Here is a 15,555-nt window from a genome sequence, read left to right on the forward strand (position 1 = left end):
GGGTTGTGGGTTTTTTTTTTTTTTTTAATAGGGATTAATGTAAACCACAGATTACAGATTTTCTACAAAATACTCAAACTCTCAACATCACACTACCTCCTGTAAAAGAAACACTCAATATTATCTGCCTGCCAACAATATAATTTCTAACAAACAAATGTAAGACTGTGGAAGAAAATATGTTTCCATTGCCTTTTTTTTCTCCTGAATAGCAAGTTGTTTGAATAAAACCTTTTCAAAAATAATTTTAGAACTTCATTTTTGGTGCTTTCACTTTAACTATAAATACATATTCCTAATCTAACATTAACAAGAAATATTGCACTGTAAGATTGTAGTGATCATGTCTTCAGCTTAGTATTCAACCAAAAAGCAAGTCTCAAGTACAATACTCCTTGTAGGAGACAAGACATGAGAAAGTAACCCTGTGGAAAATTGCACGTTAATGCCTCAATGCAAAAAGGCTAGTATCAGACACTGCAAGAGAAAAACACCTCAACACGTTTCTTATTCTGCATGAGGCACACAAGACCTCTCTAATTTTAGGCTAATAAAAAAAGCGCATCAATATTAAAATGAATACAATTTAAAAACCACCCCAAAACACCACGCACTTCTGTAGATTATATTATCTGACAATACACCATAAACAAAGTAGCCATCACTCACTTGTCTGGGTTTTTTTCTATCACCTTCCTAATTCAGTCTTCTATAGAGACCACACAAAACCACCAACGTGTATCTTGTACTACAGGCTTAATTAAAAACAGAATTTGTGCAAATGTCTTAGGGTGAATAACCTGAATTCTTCTTAGACTCAGTGTAAGAAACAGCTATGCCTCACTTCTTTTACTGTCTCATTCTGTCTCGCTCATAAAGTGAAAGCCGTCTTCAAGTGCTGAAAACTCATTTAAAAATGTTATTAAAAAGCTGTAAAAACCAGGCTGTGACACAGTTTGCTCTCGATTCTACTTACACTTTGGATTATAGCACGCTAGATATATCCACATGCAGAATTGTCCAACATGCGACAGAAAAAAGAAAAAAAAGCATAATAGATTAACAACCCTCTCCCAACACCATCATAGGTAAGATGAATATAACATTTTTCTCCCAGACGACATAAGGGGAAATCTAAACAGGAACCCACAATAGCCGATCCTAGTGCAGCACGCTTGCAAACAACTACTGCTAACCCGAGGGGCTAAACCCGAAAACCCCACCCCTGCAACACTTGATACCCCCTAGAACCCACCGCCTGAAGGGCTCGGGGCGCTGTAAGGGCCATCAACCGGGTCCCTACCCCCCGCTCCCGGAGAGCGCTTGGCCAGGGACCAACATATCCTACAAGAAGTAACGGCGACAGCGCGGCCGGGACAGACCCCAGGCCAGGCCGACGCCGGGCTGCGGCAGGCCGAGGGCGCAGCCCCGGGGACCGACCGGCGGCCCCACGGCGGGAGCGCCGCTCCGTTCCGTGCCGTGCCCCGGCTCCGCTGGCCAGCCGTGCCTAGATTAGGGAAAGGAAAACGGGGCCGGCCCCCGGCCCCCCCCCCCCCCCCCCCCACACTCCCCAGCCCCCACAACATGCAGGTGCAGCCGGCCCCAACGGACGCGGCGCGCGCCCCTCCCCCCCCCCCCCCCCCCCACCGCGGGCGGGCCTGCCCGCTCGGCGGCGCGGCCGCCCTCCCTCCGCCGCTGCCCCCCGCTCTCCGCACTGCGGGCGCGGCCGACCGCCCCCCCCCCCCCGCCCGCCTCACCTCCTCCCGCCTCCGCCCGCCCGCACAGACGCCTTCCCCGGCGGGGCAGCGGCCTCCTTACCGCGGCAGCGCGGCCGGCGAGCTGGGGCCGGCGCAGCGGCGGCAGGCTCACGCACGAGGGGCGCTTAACCCCATCGCCAGCCCCGACAGCCGCCCGGGTTCCTCCTGCTGCCGCGGCGGAGAGAAAGGCCCGCCCCGCCGCGCCGTCGCCGCCAATAGTCGCGCGGGGCGCCAGTGATTAACGGCCGCGCGCGCCAATTAGCGGCGCGGCTGCCTCCCCCCCGGCGCGGCCCGCGAGTGGTGCCTCTTCAGCGCTTACGCCAGCGCAAGCCCGCCCAGAAGGCAGCGGCCAATCGGGGGGCGTCGCCGAGTTGACAGACGGCCGCCACCACCAACGAGAACCCCTCTTTTGGCGCGGAGACCGGCACCGTGTAACGCCCGCCCGCGGTGGGCAGCCGACGAGCGCTGGCAGCGCGCAGAGGGACCGCTCCCGCCGCTACTGACAGCCTGGGCGCCCCCTCCTCCGTGGCTCCCCTTTCCTCGGGCGGCGGTAACCCTCTCTTAGCCTTAATGCGCCCCAGCAGCTCCGCCGCCGGAGTGGGTACGGCCCATCCCAAGCAGCAGTACCCCCCCACCCCCGATGGGACTCCCCCGGCAGGCGCCAGAACAGCCCGAGGTGCCGGCGCAGGGCGGGACGGGAGCTGTAGTCCCGGTTTAGCCGCGCACCGCCCCCCCTTCGCCCCGGCTCCAGCCCTCAGCCGCTCTTGCCCCCCTCAACCTCTACAGCCGACGGCACCGCCTGGGGTGCTCCGTCCTGCGGGCCCTTCGCTTCACGCCATTCCGGCGCCTGCCACCCTCTCCGCCCAACCCACCCGCCCGCCCCTCCCGGAGCGGCTCTCTGCCGTGAGGTAACCGCGCCGCCTTCCTTCCCGCTTCCCCTCTCTACCCCGCCCACCATCCGAGCGAAGCAGGGGCCGGTACAAGGCACGGCCGGGCAGGAACATGCCGTTTAATTCGCTGAGGGTGGGGTAGAAAACGGAAAAGGAAAAACGGTCCCCGAGCCCGGAAGAGCTGCGCGCCCGGCGGGAAGCGCCCTACGCTCCCCCCCCCTCACTTCCTTTCCCCCCACCCGCCCTCAGGTTCCACCATTTCCGGGCGGCGCCGGTTTGAGCCCGCAGCCCGCGCAGCGGCGGGGCTGCCCCGGCTGGGACTCGCTCGGTGTAACGGGACGAGCTTCCAGGTGACTCTTGTGCTTGCTCAGCCTCCGGCTTGTGCCAGAAGGTCTCCGGTTGGGGCCGCCCCGGCAGCTGCTGCTGGGTTGTGGCAACCTGTGCTCCGGTAGTTCTGCTACCGCAGGGCGCTGATGGGTGCTGGGAATTGCGTAATTCCGAGGAAAAAAAAAAAAAAAAACAAAGCCCAAACCTTGCCCCTGGGCAGGTGTTAAGGTATCTCTTTTCCCCTGGCCTGTGGAAAAAACTTTTGGGTGCTACAGAGCTTTGTGATATCCTTTGTTCTGTCTGATTTTTTTTTTTTTTTTTATGGTAACGTTTTTAAAAATGCTGTGTTCTTGTGACTTGGGTAGTTTTAAAATTCTTTAATATGGTGGGAAAATGGTTGATAAATAAGTCAGCCACGGTCCCACGATTTTCTCAGAGCCTTAAATTTCCTATTAAGTTTTATTGAACATGCACTTGTGGAGCAGTTAAGACCATCAAGAGGAGATTTACGAAGGAAATGCTTGATGGAAATACTAATTTGTTTTAGGCATCTGCTACTGAGCTGCATTCAAAGGCTATACTTAGTGGCCTGTAAAAATAAATAGTGGGTTTATATTATTTTTATCATCTTGTGTTGACAAACAGCTATTGCAAAACTTAAATAGTCTTTGAAGATTTCATTCATTAGTCTTGCACACAGCCTTCCAATAAAGAAACATCTCACCTGGGGAAATACCCCCAACAGTACATACCTCTGGAGGGATAAGGGTCTGCAGTGAAATACAGTATGGCAGTAGCACTGACAGGCAGAATTCCGGATTTTTGAATTATTATTCTATTTTATTTTACTAGTATTTCCACTGCCTTTATCCCTTGGTGGTTACATACTTTTACAGATCATTTATTAATTCATTGAACATAATAGAAGTTGGAGCAGATTCCTTTGAAATATTGCTGATGTTATTGCTCTCGTGTATGAACAGTCTAATTGCTTGTATTTTTTAAAAAAAAGTTTCAATGCAGTTTTTTCACATGACAGCTCAGTTTTCTTAAAAGTTTGAGGGTCTTTCTCAAAAGTTTTCCTGGAAATTATAATTACTGTATAAATACGCTTATAGAACTTATTCTGTTGAAATTTAATTTTGAAAAATGGTGGAAACTGTACTACATCAACGAGTTTATAGGTGCATTGTTGTAGACCCTCTTCAAAAAAACTTCAGTAGACTTGAAAAATAAGACTCACCTTTGCATAAGATGTGTTGACTCCCACCAAATAGATGCATTTATCCTGGTGTTCACAAGTTCTACGATTCATGATTTTTAATTATTTTTATTCCCTATAAATGAATCATGCTGTAGTTCCGCAGGTCTTTCCCATTCCTGCTTTTAAAAGTTGGGGTCGTTTACCACTACCTAGTCCTGAGATACTAAAGCAATTTTAAATTAAAAGTTACTGGGTTTAGTAATTTGCTATATCATTCTGATTCCCTTTAAAACACTTGAGAAAATACCTTTTTTTTTTTTTTTTTTTTTTTTTTTTAACTCATAGAACTTCTGTAGCTGTATGAATTACGAGTGAAAAGTTAAGTCTCCACACCAAACCTTTTAGGTCTATTTTGTCTTAGAAAACTAAAGTTCCAGAGCTTGTGATCTAGAGGTGTGGGAAAGTTGATGGGATGCACAGAAACAAATGAGCAATCGTAGTTAGAGAAAACATGCACTAATCTTTCTCTCTTAGAGATTCTGAATCTGCAATGGGTAGGACAACAGACACAAACTGGTGTTCTGCTGCTCTGACTAGATTTTTTTTTTTTTTTAAAAGGCTATTTTTAGTTGTTGACCTTACTACAGAGGTGTACATAATTGATCTGTCTCAAAACAAAATATAAATGACCACTGCTGCCAAAGTCATTATACACAAGGCATCGATTCTCAGTATAATTATTATAGCAAATCAGTACAAGACAATTTGGTGCAATTAATTTCTTTCTCTGTGTTGTTTAATCACTGACCATTCTAATTTTCTACACAAGCAAAATAAATCTTTTGTAGGGTCAATATCCCTTTCATAGTGCCTTCTATAGCTTTGGATATCAAAAAATGGTGCAGCAGGTATGAATATAAACTGAATAGGGATTTTTATCACCTCTGTTTAGCCAGAAATCATGACAGAGACCTTTGAATCTTCAGGGCTTGATTCTTTGTATGATCGTTAGAAAGTGCATGTTTACAATAATGAAGTAAACTTCAAAGATTTGAGAAAGAGCTATGTAAGTGTTCCTTTAAGAAAAAAAAAAGTACACTTTAGTTATCTAAGTTCTTAAAACTCTATTCTGAAGTGCATGTTTTCAGGCAGTCATATTTTGAGCATCAAATATTTTATCTGAGGTATTTTTCACTTGCCATAAACTCCACAGTAATCAGCTGTGAGAGTGGTAGGTTATATATGCACAGAACATGGCGAAGTCCATCTTTGAAAGCTTGTGGTCCAAGTTAAAATAATAATGTAGATAAGGTAAATGGAGAGGACTGGAGCATAAAGTTGATAACTAGAAAAAATTTGGGGTAATGTGATTATGCAAATTACTTTGCCTTTCCAAGGAGCAATGTGTGGAAGGTTTAGTAACGCACAATTCATAGTGCTGTTTTGCCTTGTGCTCACGATAGTCATTGTATGTGTTTTTGTAATGGTCATTATTCACCACATGTGGACTTCTTTAATTATTCACCTATTCTATAATTAGTCACCATTCATTTCTTTAATTATTCACCTAGAGAAAAAAAAATAGACAAAAACATGTACATATTTGGTAGTTAGTACTTTCTGTGTTGCTGTTGCTGCTTTTTAAGATAGCTCTGCAAAGTCAGTTTTAACTTTATTAGTGACTGATGCAGAAGCATTTTTTATGGTAGTATTGCTATGTCCTGATGAATCATATATGCCTCCTCTAATTCAGATCTATGCTTCTGAAACTACATGTTTTTTATTTAATGTTTCAGTGAAAGAATCTTATCATAATCTAGTTCAACAGAAAGCTAATTATGTTAACATTTCATTCTCGTATTGTCACTTACAACAAGCTATGTAGCAAGCTGATCAGAAGTATATAATTTTCTCTGCTTTTATAGAATAGAAAATCATCACAGAAAATGAGTCAGAAATTTTCTTTAGGGGTGAATCACAGCACTGAGCATTGAACAGGTTTGTTGGGTCCACCAATCCTGCAGCATGCTTGTTTGAGGTTGACTTTACAGAAATGTTTTGTGTTTGTTTTTTTTTGCCAGCAGTGTTGAAGTACCTTAATCAACTTTTAAAGAAAAAAAAAATACTCTGTGGAAAATATTGTGATAGAACTATTGAAGTGATTATGATTGTTTTCTCAGCAGTTAGAGCTGAAATAGTTCTGTTTGCTCAACTGAGAGATGAAGTAGGTATTTACCAGAGCTTTGTGGCTTTTTTTCTGTGAAATGCATCTCTTGGGTATACAGGGCAACCCAGAGGCTTCCCTTCTTCTGTTAAGCAAAGTTCACTGATGGACTTGCACCAGAGAGCCGCCTTGATTCTGATCATACTACTTTTATCTGCTGTTGAATGTTCCAGAGGCCCAAGGTACAAGAATACTGTTTCATTAAAGACATGAGAGAGATTCCAGTTATAGAAATGGAGGGGGAGGGAAGCCTCAGTTGATAGTGCAATCACACTTAGATCACGCAGAATGTCTGGTTTGCAAAAGAAATCCGGATTTCCTTTCTCTATAACTAGCTATTTCATTGACATTCAGAAGGTATCCCTCTTTATCTTTGGATAGCTTAGGTCCTAGAAGATCTTTACTGAGAAGTCTGTAACAGGAGAAGGTTTAGCAGCACTGAGCTTGTCTCTTGTTAGGTTAGCACCTTGAGTGCGTGACCTGATACGAATCTAGGGAGAAAAGATCCTGTCTTCCTGCCGACAGTACCAGTTCTTCTGTGCCTTGATCATGCTGTTGGAAGCACAACAGCAGCCTCTCTCGAGCTGTGGAGTTCTTGCTGTGTGAATGACTGCAATCATCCAGTGAGTAAAATCAAGTGTTCAGACCTGTGAGTTACCTGTTTTTGAGAACAAGGTTGAAACCATGTTTATACAGAAGTCCTGAAGTATGTGTAAATACATGCACACGCATATCTGTGATTCCAGTTAGGATTGTTGTTTTCATACATGTGCAATAATATTTCTAGGGCTGTATATGTGGGACAAATAATAACTCTTCAAGAATATGCTTCTTAAGATAGGTTCTCTAGCAGCCAAGCCATGTAATACAAAATAGAACAAAGTCCATAGCAATGGTAAATACAACCCTTATGCCTCAACTTTGAGTGTTGCTCAATATTTTAAATCTAAATTAATTTTTTTCCCCCTCATTGTTCAGCAAAGCAGTATGTCAAAACATTTGTGGTTACAGACCGCTTCATTGTAGAAATGGTAGTAGATGCCCAAGAAGGTATGCACTCCAAGAAGAAGCTCTCCAATGTTACCCTGTCAATACTTTCACAATGACATTCTCACGGAACTTGACTGTAGGCTCATCTGCGGCATTTTCTTTCCAGTTCTCTGAATGTCTGTGATGTGTATCTTGATAGGTATGCCTGTAATTCGTCATTTCGCCATAAGAGCCGCACTCATTTTCTGTCTGAAGGTCAATAGTCTTGACTGGTGATGTACCAAAATCCTAATTTTTCTAGGGTTCTACAGCAGTTTGGTGGATTTCCAGAACAATTAAGTCCTTGCTTTTTTTCTTTTTTTTTTTTAACTTTTTTGTTTGTTTGTTTGTGAGGGAGTGGTCTATTTTTGGGGTTATTTTTTGTGTGTGTGTGTTTGTGTCCAGTTACAGACATTGTTGTCAAATGTACTGACAGTGCCTTTTTTTTTTTTGGTTCCCTTGACGTGACAAATTCCCGATAACTTCTTCCTGCAGCGCTTTCTAGAACTCCCTTCCTCCCTCTTTTCGCTTGATCTCCCTGACTTTAGGACAAAATTGACTGTCCAGCAGGCCAGGACCCAGCTGGCTCATCAGTGTGAGCGGTACAGCACGGAGGCAGCGAGTCCTGTCCCACAGCCTGGCTCCGCACCATGCAGCATCACGGCTGGGGGCTGCCCTGGCTGAGCACCAGGGAGAGGGGCTCCCGGGGGCCAGGGACTTCCACAGCCTTGGAAAACTTCCAGTGGGAACCCCCCCTCCCAGCCCGGTGGTAGGATTTATCCGTTTTAGTCTAACATAGGCATGTGGAAGGTAGAGTGTTAGGAGATGTTTGTATAGTTGCGCTAGAGCAAAAACCCAGGCTCTTTCAACTTGGGTTATAGACAGAGTGCAGTAGTGCAGTTAAAGCTAGTTTCTCTTCACTGAAGAGAAATGTCACTTCAGCTGCAAGAGTGCACATCAAGTTTTGTAGATAAAATTTCATAAATGGACTTCTTTAGGAATACAGAGGTGCTGTTCCTTCACTGTGACGTTCTCCATGACAATAGAAGGAAACTATTGCAAACTCTGTTTTGCATGATTGTGCTGTATTATGTTGATTACTTTAACCATTTACATTCTTCTCGGATCTATCTTACTTTGTAACCAGTGAGTGTAAAAAAAACAGGTTACTTAGTCCTTTAGATAGTTGACGCAAATAACCACTTAGCTCAACGCATTTCTTGTGAATATAATGGTTCATCCCACCAAATCATATCTGACTTCTTCCAGGTTGCTTCAGAAATACATCAGTATCAAAAGTCTGAGTGCAACATGTTCAGAATTTTGCTGTCAAACCTGGTAGTACAATATCTACTGCTAACAATACAGGAAGCATATTTTGGCTGATATTGTTTATTCCTATGGTCATCAGGGTAATCATGCTCCTCACACAGGCCATGAATACAAAATAATTAAGTAATGCTTTCATGTAAAGGTTTGTTCCTTTCTTCATGTGTAATTAGAGCAGTGCTACTAAGCATTTTAACAATTTGTTTGTTTGTTTAAAGTCTGATGAAGTTACGCTAGCTTTTGTTCTCTTATTTCTTCTCTGACCCTGTCCCTTTGGACAAAAATGAATGAAGAATCCACATTTTTTGGTTTGAAGCACAGTATGACAATTTTCATTGATTAATTCTGTGGTAAGATTGTTTCTTTGTGAGGGGAATAAAATTCCTTACTCTTTTTTTCTTTTTTCTTTTTTTCCTCCCCACAAACTTTGAGTATTTTGCCCTTTTTTCCTGATTTGATTCTAAGGATTAAAAATTTTAGAGGACTGTTAGTTCCATCATCAGAAGGTTAAATGAAATTCTTTTCCTGTAACTTTTCTGAAAAATGTTTACTAGAAGAGTTATATTTCAATGTCTATAGGTAAGATCTATTTAAATGGCCAACAACTTTCATTTGTGAATGGGGAACTTATTTAAATAACTATTTCATAACATTGAGGAAGTGATACATGCTGACCTTTATGCTGGAATAGTTAGAATATTTTATTGATACTGAGGTGGTCAGCTCTTCCTCCATCATCTGCATTATTTTATGCTTTCTATGGAGAATTCTCAAGGCTTGAGAAAAGTTGCAGAGATACTGAATATTTCAAGATGGAGTGATTATTATTGTTCTGTGAAGATTTATTCTGTAATGTATTGTAGACCTGTGTTTTAAGACCTCTTTTTTTTAATTTTGTTTCCCATAGGTTCAAAATGGATAGTACATTCCAGGAAACACCTACACTTGAAGCTTCTTATTCAGAAAATATTGATGCTATGCTGTCCTTTCTGCCTGAAAGACTAAGAAAGAAACTGCTTCCTTTTCAGGAGAAAGGCATCATATTTGCACTTCAGAGAAGTGGCAGGTAAAATCCTTATTGTGTCGTATGTTAAAAATAATTATTTTAGGTAAACATAAATTCATTTTTACAAAGGCTGTGCAATATCAGCAGCTTCTAGGTGGTGAGTTATGTTACAGAAATCTTTAGTAAAATTTAAAATAATGTGGTTTAAAATGAGGAGTTGTTTTGTTTTTTCCCCAAAGGATGATGAAATGTTTAATAATGCATTATGCAAAAGAGGACTGTAGTATCAAAGATCTCCTTATGTTAGAGGAGGTTGATATCAGTAGGACCATCCTTTTTGTCATGTTAATAGAGAATTCTTAAAATAAGTTAATTCACATTTGTTTCTTTAGTTCTTAATGGCATGGTAGAGCTGTTAAGAGAATGACTAACAGATCTTGATGCATCTGTGTGGTATTCTATTTTAAACTCGGTACAATTCTGGCATGTAATCAGGGTGTTCTGGGTGTTCTGGAGCTCAGTGAGCGACAGCTGAGCTGAAGGAGCCTTACAGAGTGCTCGGTTAGCAAGTGCAGCCGCTGATAGAGTAAGCATTCAACAATTAAGTACCTGATAAATCAGAAAAATAGTTTATGCATCAGAGACTGGAAATATTTTGCTGAGTAAGAGTCTGTTACTTAGTTATAGGAGCAGAGAAGAGGGAGGGGGACGCTATCTCCCCATTTATAAAATTTAGAAAATTTAGGCAGTTGCAACCTAAAGCCATGAAATACTGTATGTTCTTTTGGAAAGTAATGAGAGTCTGGCACAAATGAAATTATTTTAGCTTAGGTTTTAAAGAAGGATGAAGTTAATTTCTGATCATTTCATCATGTTGCTCAGAACAAGAAGCTTAGGGTCTTAGAGGTTGCTTGCTAATGTTTGTGATTTTTTTATAGGAGAAATTAAATGTGCATCTGTCTCTCTAAATGTGAAAAATCGGGAAGGAAATGTTTATCATCAGTTCTTGCAATTTTATGGAACTTCTGATCAATTAAAATTTCCTCTGAGGTTTTTCACTTTAATTCTATTCCTTTGGCCAAAAACTTCAGCAATTATAACATTGCCGTCTTCAAGGAACGAAGCAAGTAATCTATTTTATGCTGCTAGGGTAGGCAGCAGAGTATAAAGAGGAGCCATTAATGTGCAAGCCTCAGATTTGAAAATCTTTATGCTGTATTGGCATTAACTTCCATGTGTCCACTGGTCATCTTAGGTACTTTTCAGCTCTACAGTGTGACTGCGAGAATGAACGCATACAGTTTTAAGAGATCACTAAGACTTTGATAGAATAGACGGCAAAGTCTACATTAGAGTTGAATTTAATGAATCCAAAGCCCTTGGCTACCATATCTCAGTTGATCTGACTCTAGTAAGGGGAAATGAGGTTTGTATAGTAAGCAACTGAGATACATTTGTATATACAAATAGTGAAATAACAGAAGCCATTAGATGTGTATAGTTTCTTTAGTGATAATTAGCGTAGGCTAGTTTATTTGAAAGTAGCATAATCTTTTGCAGCCAATTATATAATATAGCAGTTCCTCAGGAAGCAGCTTAACTGTAGTACTAGATAAATTTTAATCAGATATTTCTTTCTTCTTTTTGTTTGCGAAGTAACCTAAGCTAATGACTCTCTGCCAAGGAGAGAATAATATTATTTTCGTTGGGGTTATGGAGTTTATGTTGTTTTCTTTTCTTGAAACCCTTCACTAACAAAAGACTGTTGAGTTATATGGCACTGACGATTTTAGTGTTGCATACATTTGAAAGTATTTTCATCATGATTGCAAGAAATTCCTTGGCATAGCAAATTCTATATGTTAGCTGGATCAAATTGAGAAATTGTATGTACTCTCTCAGCCAGCCTCTATATAAAGTAAAATGTATTAAGTCAATGTTTCCTGAGGAGTATTTTTTTGAATCTGTCCCTTGCTCAGGCAGATCTAATTTTCTTTCAGTCCCAAAACAGAGAACAGGAGCCTCTGCTGCTTGTAGCTGAATTTTCTTATTAGTTTGTCAGCCCTTGGCTCACCCAAGTCTTTTCCTCTCGTGTACTCTGTAATGATTTAATCCTTCTTTCGGTATTCCCAGTGGTATATTTTATCAGGATCTGGTACTTTTCTATAAAAGTGTCTTTTCTAGCTTTAAAAATATATAAACATAGGACTTGAAGTAAGCTGTATGTGCATCTCAGCTCTTCTTTCCCTCAGGCTATGCACTCCCTTCACAGTCATCACTTAATCTGTGCTTTACTGTAGTGGCAGGAAACTGATCTAGAGAAAGTGCTCTATTGTTGGCTGAAGAGATTCAGTTAATATTGTTTTAGGTTAGACAAGCACCCAGCATGAAAAGGGACTTCTTATTAGAAGAAACTTTTATTTCTTGCATAAAAGGCGCTGGGAGTAAGCTATTAATTCCTTTGTCTTTTCCTGTAGCGTTAAATAAATATGCTGCTGTGATTTGTGTTTTGATTCGTTAGTAAATGAATCAACGGCTTTTTCAGTAGATGCACCAAAGGCATCGTCTGGACTAACAGAAACTGCCTAACACTTTTCTAGGACATAGTAATTCTAGAGCCAACGAGGCAGTGCATAGTTCAACATAATGCTAAGATACCATTTAGCTCACAGACATGCCTTAAAGGTAAATAACTGCGTGGCTGCTTAGTCCTTACCAGAGATCATTCTTCAGCACTGCACCTGGGAATAGGTACCTAGGCACGGAAATGATGTTTGGTCTTTATTTATAGCCTCAAACATTAATGTGCAGAAAAGATCGGTGCACACAAATTCTGTCCTTGAAAACTATTTTGTTTTTATGCTTTTCTTTCAGGAAAGGTGTAAGTTACTTTTAAAAACAGCATTAATATTTATTTATTTATTTATATGTGCTTTAAGCTGTTTCTTAAATAGAAAGTAACAACTTGTCCTTCCAGGAACATAAACTCTTTTATCAGTGGGCTTAGGAAATATTTAGGGTTACTAGGGTCAGTTGTGTGTACACTGTTGGGAGGTGGAGGTGAGCAGTTCTCTCTGCTCTTTGCTAGTTATTAGTCATAATTTGGGCAGATGTGGACAAGCCCCCATTTCTTAAGAGCTCAGGGTAACCTTATCGCAAGTGAAGAGGCATAAACTGAAAATGTTAAAGATGTCATCTTGCTTACTGGGCTTAGTTGTTTTGAGCAACAGAGTGTCATTTTCAGGCCTATTTTATTCTTCCATGTAAAATCTATGACGTATGGAGGAGGAGGCTGACTTGAGAACAAAGGCCTAAACAATACTAAGAAGTCACCAGCCAATGGTCAGGTGTTAGTGAAGAGAAGGGGGCACTGTCAAAACACAATACTCTGGAAAAAATGGTATATGTTTGGGCAAAATATCCAAGATGCAGGGATATGTAGGCAAATGGCTTGACTGTACTGATAAGGATTGTATTCAACCTCTTTTGAGGCCACATCTCTCTTTGAATATTAATAATTTTTACTGTTGCTACTCACTAACATAGTACTTAGAAAGTCACAGTTACTTTCTTCCATGTCTTGTTTTATATTCGCTCTTTATAGAAGTGTGTGATGTCGGTCTTGTATTACAAACAATTTGCTCACCTGAATATACTGTAAAAGTCGGAGGCATGCTATTGTTTGAAAGTTAGATTACTTGCTACTGGGTAACATGTACAACCTGTATCACTAAATGCTTCGTCAGGTTTTATAATAAAAACTGTCAGCATGTGATTTGCAAACATCATTCTTTATCATTGCTTGCCTTGTGAAAGCATCTGAAAAAGATGCCTTCAGATGCGCAGATATCTTTTCTTCCTAGAAATGTTGGCAGAACAATTTGTTTAAGCTATCATGCCTGTGGATGCAAAAGAGGATTTGGAGATATTTACCACTCGTTAAATGAGCTTTTCCATGATAATTGTATGCTCCAGCCATTTCACTAGAGTAGTTTCCTGCGGTGTTTTCTTCTCACGTTCTTACATAAGATTCAAGTGTATTAACATTGTAACTTCTATTTTCTGGCAAAAAAAAAAAAAAAAAGATATAAATTTAACTAAATACTGAAATGTTTATTGGTACATATGTCAGGTTCTGTATTTTACTCCAGTGTTGATTTATAGATACTTTTTGTTTTTTAAAGGTAATACATTAACTGATATTTTATGTTCTAGAGCGTGTGTTTTCCAGTTTCCCATACATGCTGGCTCAATGTTGTTTATTGAGTATAGACATAGTAAAAAAAAAAAGGTAAATGACAATGGATGGTAGTAACATGATAAGCAGAGTTCATACCTGGCATTAAGAACTATCAGTTTTAATGAAAGGGTATTTGTTTTGTTAGGTAGTCATTTTCTAGAGTAAGAAAAACTTGCAGAGTATTTAACATTTTGGGTAGTAGGCTACAGAAAATCATTATGATAGTGAGCACGTAGGGGACATTCCCACTCCCTTCTCTTATAGCGAGTGAGTTGCCTGCTCTTCAAAACAGTACTTTTTTTCCCACTGACTGTGTGTCTGATCTCTATCAAGCTACACAGGAGAAACACATAGTTAATTCTTCATTAATTAAAACAGATTTTTAGTTCACCGACTTTATCAGTCTTCACAGAAATTAATTCCCCCTTCCCACCCTCAAAGTAGACCAGAAAAACAGAAACTCAAATCAAAATTTCCTCAGAGTTTATGAAAACAGCTAAAGGGTTCTAGCTCCAGTTCCTCACCTGAAAGGTAGAGTATATACAGTCTGCTGAGGTTTTAGTTGTTGAGTCATAGAAATGATAACTATTGGGCAGGAAGCAAATTGAAATATTTAGAATTCCAAGGCACAGTATAAGTCTTTGTAGGGCCAGGGATTTCTAGTATAAGTTGTATTTAAATTCTTGGGCAAATTTCTATACAAATTTTAACATTCTAGGATGGGAGTAGGAAGGAGTGATGAGAATGTGCCGAAATTGAGTGTAGATATCTGTGCATTACAGTAGAGAAACATTTTTTTTCGCCTTGAAATTCAAAATTGTTAAGTTGTCAGAAATCCTTATTCTGAATCTGCTTTGTTGTATCTCATTCAGCCTGCCTGAATGTAATAAAACCACCCTATAGTCTGCATGACCAGTGCGTTGGGCAAGGGTGGGAAGGGGTAGAAATGTGTCTTTTAATAGAACTTCTTAGACCTTGAGGAAGAGGTTAAGCTTTCTTTCTCTATACTCTGAACCAGATACCCTGAATCGAGTGAATTCTTCTGTATTAGTCATTGAGTAGTATGAAAGATATCATTTCCGTTTGAGTTGTGTCTAAGGGAGTTGTATTTCTAGCTTTTGGAAGCTGGTAGAACGAGAGAAAATATGTTCAGTCTGCGTTTGCTTCCATGCATATTTTAGTTTGTGCTAGAACAGTAGGTCCTTTTTTCTTACACTTTTGTTTAACTATTTTTCCCTTTCACTCTTATTTTTGTAATTTTTGCTGGGTTTGCTTCTGGTTTTTATGTTGTCTGTTAATCTTTCTTCTTCCTTCTGTATAATGCCACTGTTGCTTTCTGTCTTGTGTTGCCTTTTTATGTTAATAGAGCTTTTGTTTTACTTTGCTTTTATCTTTACTATTTTTTTTATTCATAATTACTGATTGATTTCCTTTTTCACTGTATTTCTTCTCCTCAGTTTCTTGTCTTTGATAGTAGCTATGAATAAGAAAATTTCAGAGAAAATAGGTTTTTCTTCCACTTCCATTTTGAAGCACTAAGCTCAGATGC

At 40.7% G+C, this 15,555-nt stretch overlaps 2 protein-coding genes across 23 annotated transcripts in view; one reads left to right on the top strand and one right to left on the bottom strand.

The window, feature by feature from the left end:
* Positions 1-2,022, bottom strand: part of R3HDM1 (R3H domain containing 1) — an 89,155-nt gene extending 87,133 nt beyond the window's left edge. For 4 of the 17 annotated variants that reach the window (XM_042783755.1, XM_042783756.1, XM_042783764.1 and 1 more), the window contains exons 1-2: positions 1,819-2,020; positions 977-994 (exon numbers count right to left, since the gene is read on the bottom strand). The gene's annotated coding sequence lies outside the window, so the exon portion shown is untranslated. Of the gene's footprint in view, positions 1-669; positions 848-976; positions 995-1,757 lie in introns of those variants that run through there. The other 13 variants (XM_042783757.1, XM_042783754.1, XM_042783760.1 and 10 more) reach the window with 11 other exon arrangements.
* A 200-nt stretch (positions 2,023-2,222) lies between these two features.
* ZRANB3 (zinc finger RANBP2-type containing 3) overlaps positions 2,223-15,555 on the top strand; it is a 55,590-nt gene continuing 42,257 nt past the window's right edge. For 2 of the 6 annotated variants that reach the window (XM_042783731.1, XM_042783732.1), the window contains exons 1-2: positions 2,319-2,665; positions 9,668-9,826. In XM_042783731.1, coding sequence (XP_042639665.1) covers positions 2,328-2,665; positions 9,668-9,826 — 497 coding nt within the window. In that variant the 5' untranslated portion in view covers positions 2,319-2,327. The other 4 variants (XM_042783733.1, XM_033003129.2, XM_042783734.1 and 1 more) reach the window with 4 other exon arrangements.

Source organism: Tyto alba, unplaced genomic scaffold (genome assembly GCF_018691265.1).
Source record: "Tyto alba isolate M040663 unplaced genomic scaffold, T.alba_DEE_v4.0 Super-Scaffold_7, whole genome shotgun sequence".
In the NCBI taxonomy this organism is placed as follows: Eukaryota; Metazoa; Chordata; class Aves; order Strigiformes; family Tytonidae; genus Tyto; species Tyto alba.